General features: G+C 33.7%; 1 protein-coding gene across 1 annotated transcript in view; it reads right to left on the bottom strand.

Annotated features, from left to right (window-relative positions):
- Nucleotides 1-2,024: 2,024 nt before the first annotated feature.
- LOC108752625 (DNA ligase 1-like) overlaps nucleotides 2,025-7,159 on the bottom strand; it is a 7,905-nt gene continuing 2,770 nt past the window's right edge. The window contains exons 2-8 of the mRNA XM_018493593.1: nucleotides 6,145-6,418; nucleotides 5,206-5,493; nucleotides 3,855-4,177; nucleotides 3,405-3,648; nucleotides 2,731-2,941; nucleotides 2,341-2,635; nucleotides 2,025-2,272 (exon numbers count right to left, since the gene is read on the bottom strand). Of these exons, the coding sequence (XP_018349095.1) occupies nucleotides 2,111-2,272; nucleotides 2,341-2,635; nucleotides 2,731-2,941; nucleotides 3,405-3,648; nucleotides 3,855-4,177; nucleotides 5,206-5,493; nucleotides 6,145-6,418 (1,797 nt within the window). The 3' untranslated portion in view covers nucleotides 2,025-2,110. The remainder of the gene's footprint in view (nucleotides 2,273-2,340; nucleotides 2,636-2,730; nucleotides 2,942-3,404; nucleotides 3,649-3,854; nucleotides 4,178-5,205; nucleotides 5,494-6,144; nucleotides 6,419-7,159) is intronic.

Raw genomic sequence — 7,159 nt, 5'->3', positions numbered from 1 at the left:
TAAAATTTCTTGGATTACATTTTTTTCTTTTTCTTTTTGTAGTTTAAATATTTCATAAAGATATTAATAATTTATTAATATTTAATTTTTTTTCTTTATTCAACGTTATGTAGCATCAGAGTTGCAAAGGTACATTATATACTAAAGAAAAAAATGTACAAAAATGAATGTAAGAATTTTATCGAATCATTGTTCACATCAGAAACAGTATTGCTCACATAAGTTGTGAAGATAGAAAGTACTCGAAAATAAGTATTTTCTTTGCACGAGTCTTTCAACAAATCTCGCTCGAGAATTCATGGCAAAAACGACGTCAGTAATTATACACATACACGTATATACACGTATTTGCAGCATGCGTTAAAACATGTGTACCGAAAACCACTGTAACACTAGTTCGGTGATTTTACGTGATAATCGAAGATAGCATGTATATGCTTTGAGTTTATATTTTCGACCTGAATTCATCTCGTGATGTTCTGTGCAAGCTAATGTATATATATTTGCTTTTTATATATGCACATTTCAGTTATACTTCTTTTTCCTTTCCATCCCTTTTTTAAGTGTTCTATATAAGATTTCATGTAAAGATAAAAATGATAAGTGAATTAGATACTGACTCAAGTGCCATCGTGCATTTCGTGAAATTGTCTATTTTCTTTATTGTATTCCAGTGCATTCGTTGTGATCATATAGTTTGTATCATAATATTTTAAAGAAGGTAGCAAACACCGTTCTCACGAATTTTGCGTGTCGCTATCTTTGCGCTGAAAACATTGTCGCGAGCAAAAGTCTTGTATAAAGTAAAGTATTTTTTTTCTTTATATAATTAAATTTTTTTGCAGCAATTTAAAATAAGAACGAAATCGCCGCGATATAAAACATTGTATAATACATGTAATTCATAAACAACCATAGCGATCTCTGATTCCCAAATATAATTTTGATTTGTAAAAGGTGATCAATTTTTCTCTCTCTCTCTCTCTCTCTCTCTCGTTCAATTTCAATTTAAATGTTATAGTTTAAAATAGAATAGGACTTTTCGCTCGAAAGAATTTATATTGCCAGAAATAATCTCTCCGATTAGTTTTGTTTTCACAAAAGAATTTTCTAAACAAAAGTATAAATATATGTCTCACGTCTTCTCTGAAACTATCGAATTTGTGACATATGTTAGATAATTTTTTTATTTGAAAATTCATAGATGTTATCTACATTTAGCTTATTTAAAATTAAATCAATAGTCAATACTTAATTTATGTAGCAGTTATATTTGTAATACTTATATTATTCCATTTCAAAAGAAAAATAACGTATAATAAAAGATAAAAAGGAAGAGAAAAAATGAAGGGAGAAAAACAAAATGTAACGCAAAAATCTATTAAGGTCGATTATTTATGATTGTGTATTTAAAGAGCTACTCAGAGTCATCCAACATGGATAAAATTTTCTCTGAAATAAAAAAAGCATTTCTTAAAATACGTAAAGATAAAAATGTAACATATAGATAACACGTTTCTAATACTTCGTATAGTTTGTATAGTTTACGATGACCTATACGGAAGAAAAATATGCTAGTACTGCATGTTTTCGTATCAACTTCCGTTAGTTATGTGAACAGAAATATTTCCTAAAAACACAAATTTTTATTTGCTAAATATTTTGTCGAAGCAATAAATTATTTCACTATAAATACACCATTTATTCTGCTAATAAAACAATAATTTTATTGCGATAGCGAAGTGCATTTGTTAGATATACATATATTTTATTTTACTTTATTAGCAGCAAATTCGTGTTTAACAATTGGAAAAATCAAACTCGTTCATTCAATCGATATTCAAAACGCCAGGAAATGTTTCAAGTCCTTAACTTGAATATTTACATCTTGAATTCTTACTTAGAACATCATATAGAGTGTAGAGTTATTATTTCATCGAAGAAATTCGCTTCTTTAGTAAGCTATTACCAAAGAGATTTTCCGCGTTCGGTCAATAATAATAATTTATTAAAAAATATGTGTGTAACATACAATTGTCTATATTTCAATATGTGCATTTGCATACGATACATTCTTTGGAAATATTCTTTGTTTAGGCTGTTTTTTAGTCTAACCTAGTTCGGCTAAGACAGAATCAAGATCCTCCTGCAGGGAGAGACTATCTTCTCGCTGCTTCATTAAATTGTCTTTGATCCTGTCTACCTGCGCTTTCAACAAGTAGTTGCCCTTTTTCAAGGCTGCCAATCGTCCCTCGTGTTTCGTCACACGTTTCTGAAAAAGAGATAGACGTAGGAATGCAATTCAAAAGTTCAATCGTGATATATTTGTCCGCAACTTACTTGCAAATTATTTTTGCGCTTCTCGATAGGTGCTTGATCATCATCAGACTCGGACTCATCTTCCTCTGATTCTTCAGACTCTGATTCCTCCTCAGACTCCGTCTCTTCCTCTTCTTCCTCCTCTTCTTCTACTTCTTCCTCTTCGTCGTCGGTATCTCCCATCAGTTTCGCCATCTTGTCCACTTGCTTCTGCAGCTGCTTGTATTTTTTCTTTTCTTCCACCAATAATTTCTGCTGCTGTTTGATCTGCTCCTTTAGCGCGTGTCTCTCTTTCCTGGCATTCACAGCTTTATCTCTATTTATAGATAATTTAGTATATAATTTTAAATATTATTCAATGTATAGATACGATCACTCACTGTGATTTGTATAGATCTTCGCCATACTTACATAAAATTCTTAATTTTCGAAGTGAGAAGCTTGATCTCTCTTTGCGCACGTCTCTCTGCTGCGACTTTAGGATCCTCATCTTCCTCTTCTTCTTCTTCTGTGCTTTCCTCTTCCTCCTCGCTCGCGCTGCGAATATCCTGTTTGTCTATACTCTTTTGTGATGCAATCTTGGCTACGTCCTTCGCGCTTGGACAACCAGCCAGTGCCATTCCTGCAACATTGTACCATCCTAGGTCTTCCCAATCTTCTGCTAACTCCACTATCGGCTCAGCTTCAATTGGCGTAAGCTCTTCTTCTGATAAGCAAAGCAAAGGAAGGCGAAGCAAAGAAATATGATTAATAAAAGCTTATCTCTAGCAATTAATAGCAACATAACATGTTAGTTAATATTACAATACAATTTTCCATTCAACAACATAATTATTACGTAGAAATATGTTATACTGTTAAGTGAGAAATTATAACTAACAATAATTATGTTATTGTTAGTTGACGTTTGTCGGACATTAATATAAAGCATAAGAATAGATATGATTTGCGTGAAATTGATAATAAGATTTTGCTTGAAAAGCGATTAATTCAAAGCGATTATAGGGAGAGTGTGATGAGTTCAGATGAGTACGCAGTTCATAAATCACTAGCTTTTAGCAAAGCGGACATTCTTAATCACGCACCAGCTTTCATACGCTTTTCTAACGCTGCATACATTCTTCTCATTTCTTCTAATTCGTTTCTAGCCTTATTTCTTTCCTCGGCGGCGATGACTGATTCTTTCTCCGCTTTTTCTGCATCTTTTCTCGCTTGCTGCACTTCCTGCCTCAAAGATTCCGTAAGTTTCTCATCCTGTTGTTTGTTTTCTTGGGTATTCTTTTGTAACTTCATACGTTCTACTTCTGCCTCGAGATTCAAAATTCTTGCCTGCACATGAAATTATTTTATAAAAAGTGATCTTTAACTATTTCTTTAACCCTTCGATTTCTTCCTCATCCGAGCAGGTCAATATTAATTTGCTTTACTTAGGTAAGATTATGAAATAGGATCCTAAGTAGGATTGGATAAAATAAATACAAACTTTATTGAAAGCTTTTCCTAAAATACCAAATATCAAGTTTTAGTCCAATTACCTGCAATCGCTTGTTGTCCCGTTCTAAGGTTTCTTTGTTTCTAAGTTCCATCGCGAGCATCTGCTTAGTGCTTTGCAAATCATCTCTAACAGCATCAATATCATCCATTTCATCTTGAATAACTTCTTCTACGGGCGCCTCCTCAGCCTTTTGAATTTGCTCCTCAATAGTCATTTGTCGTCGGAATTTTCTTAGTCCCTCCAGCATTGGTTTTGAACGGTCATTCGTCTTCACAGTCTTGAGCTTCACGCCCTGTTGAATCTGTTTCAGCAACTGATTGTGCATATTCGACTTTTCGGATTCGAATACGAAGTGGGCCTTGCCTAGCAGAGAGAGACAATCGATCAGCATAAAAATACATATATATTTTTCTGGCTCTTCATTGCCTTTTAAGAAAAAATACAAAGTGCTTTATAAACACAAAATATTTAATATACCATCGCAACATCTTTTGTGCAGCAATAAAAAATATACATTTTCGCAACATAATATAAAAATATAGTTTTACATTAGTTTTACATTACATTATATATATTAGAACTTTTAAAAAAGACAGTGTTAAAAATATATGTAAATTAAAATCGTAAAATAAAATCATGTTTTTTGTCTTAAAATCTGAATCGTTAGACATTTAATTCTGAATACAATTGTCACCTTATTTCTTTTAAAATGTATTTGTGACTAAAGGATAATAAATAAGGAGTGTTCTAAAGAACACTGCTCAGCCTGACAGACGCGTCATATGAAATTTTATGAAAACTATTAATTGATATTCAACGCATCGATATACATTTTTAATAAGTAAGATGAGTACACCCGTCTCTCTGAATTCTCATTTCTCGTTGAGGACGTTAATTCAAAGAGCGAAAAATTTTGCTCATTTATGCGACAGGAGAAAAAATGGAGAGCGGAATATTGGTAAACCCATTGACAAACATGAAGACACCAGTTAATTCAACAATAATCAATTAACAGTTTAATTAGTCCAACAGTTTAACAATGGATAAACGGTGGCTCATCTATCGGCGAGGGTAGTGGTAGTTCGGGAACATTCAAAGGAGGGGACGACAACAACAGAACAATACTGCTGGCTATTTACGCTACAAATGAAACGCGGCAGGACGTGTTATATTAATCGACATTTTTGCTTGTGTATTCAATTGATTGTATTATGTTGCCAGCGTTTCTTCAAACGGTTGCACGAAAAAAAAACGGAGGAAGAGAAGCTTATCAAAACACTGTCTTTCTCTCTACGACGATTTCTCTTCTTAAGGAGAGGATACTTTCTATAAAGGGGGAAGATACGGCCTCATAGGCACCAGACGAGGATCGAAGAAGGTTCGACGATCACCTGCTGGATCGGCCGTGACTTTGTTCACCCTTTCGATCAAAGGCGCACTCCGGTCGTTACACTTGACGTGTTTGAGCGTCTTGCCACTCTCGACTTCCTTCATCATGCTGGCCCAATCTGGCCGTTTCCTCGGCCTGGATTTCAATATCTCCAACTTCTGCATTTGATCCTCGTTGAGAGGCTCTAGGTCCTTGAGAATCGTACGACTGGGTGGTGGTGGTGGCGGCCGCGGGGGTGGTGGTGGTGGAAAGTTCGCTCGCGACGAGCTCTTCGATAAAGTTGGTGCACCTTGGCATAGAAGGTTCTCGTTATTTAAAAAAGTGTGATATTACAATGCATAAAAGTTATAATTTGTGTATAAAATAGAGTGTGTAAGTATATCTTCCGTTTTATGTAATAGATACAATTAAGAGATTGGTCTGTGTGTGTGTTCTTTAGTTTTACTCTCTCTTGTTCCGCAAATATACTTCAAATTTCATTGAAATAAAACAGGGATATATACTTTACGAATATGTCAGATTTAATTCTTTCAGTATTCGTGATGTTTTATAAATTCATATTGTTATATTTCTTATTCATGTATGCCAATATCATCTGATTCATTTGTTCATAACGGAAATTATTAAATAAGTCTTGCTTTGCTTTATTTAATCACTAAAGTTATTCTTAATTCTACGTTTCTACAATCGATCTATTCTATTGTCTGGGCACCTATCATGGAACAAAGTCGGAATGAATTTCGATCAGAATTATTCCGTTTTCTCCAGAAAACATAATAGAAATCTAGGAAATAATTGAATAATTCCGATCGGAATCCATTCCGATTTTGTTCCACTGATCGCGATAAAGAAAGTTCACGGACAATCTGAAAGAATTAAACGTTGGACATTGTAAATGACAGAATTTACGGGAAGGAATGGCGATAATCGCCTTTCGTACCTGTGGTGCTCTCACTCTTTGAGAGTGGTATAATGTCACCTCGTGATCGAGATTTCTCGATACGGATCTGTCGTTCGAGTTGCGGTCTCGAATTTGGCTCCTGTCGTCCATTCTCGCGCGGCTTCGTTGGCAGCGGTCGACCACTTGGAATTTTTTCATTAATCTTTTCATTGATCTTTTCATTCGGCTGCTTCGGTATTATCGTAATTTTGCTTTGTTTACGCGGTAATCCATCTGAAGAAGGTGCTGCCGGTTCAGCGGGTTTCGGCACACTCTAATAAACCGAGAAGGAGGAACATTTGATTAATTATAGCATCTTAATAATACAAATAGAATAAGAATATTTATTTTAATATATATTTAGTCAATAGTTTTTAACCAAAATATTTATTAATCTTAAAAATATTTATGTGCAGATAATATCTAATTATATGCACATATAATCTGTATTTGATAATAATTCTACTTATTTATATTGTATATATTTTTTACGAAATTATTATATATTTTATTCATTATATTCTTTTTTTTCATATCCTATTTCAACATCTATTATTAAATTAGTAAAACTATGTTAAATAATTTTAATTTTTACTCCACCGACAAGAATTCCGACAAGAAAACTCAACGAATCAAGTTTATGTTTTTACGTCTTTTCACAATTTACGTTTTTGTCACATTCTCGCGACGCAAATCAATTTCTCTTGCTATTTATTTCTATTTGTTTTTTTCTAGGATTTTTTATCGCGTCGAGAAGAATACGAAAGAATAATCGTCGCACGTCTCGCGTAAAGTAGTTGTGATTGAAAATAAAAAAAGAAAGACTCATCCTCCCTCCATACCTCTTCTCTTGATTGTTTAAGACAGAGAGAAAGAAATAGAAAAAGGAAGAGAGAGAAAGAGATCGAAAGAACTTTCTTGGCAAGTCTCGAAGAGTTCATTCTACTGGCTTTAAATAATTCACATTGAAGTTGAGATATCACGTTATGATTCGATCGTTATCGAAGCAGAGTTT

This window comes from Trachymyrmex septentrionalis, unplaced genomic scaffold (genome assembly GCF_001594115.1).
Source record: "Trachymyrmex septentrionalis isolate Tsep2-gDNA-1 unplaced genomic scaffold, Tsep1.0 scaffold60, whole genome shotgun sequence".
In the NCBI taxonomy this organism is placed as follows: Eukaryota; Metazoa; Arthropoda; class Insecta; order Hymenoptera; family Formicidae; genus Trachymyrmex; species Trachymyrmex septentrionalis.
The sequence above is the reverse complement of the archived record's forward strand: the minus strand, read 5'-3'. Positions and strand labels throughout refer to the sequence as shown.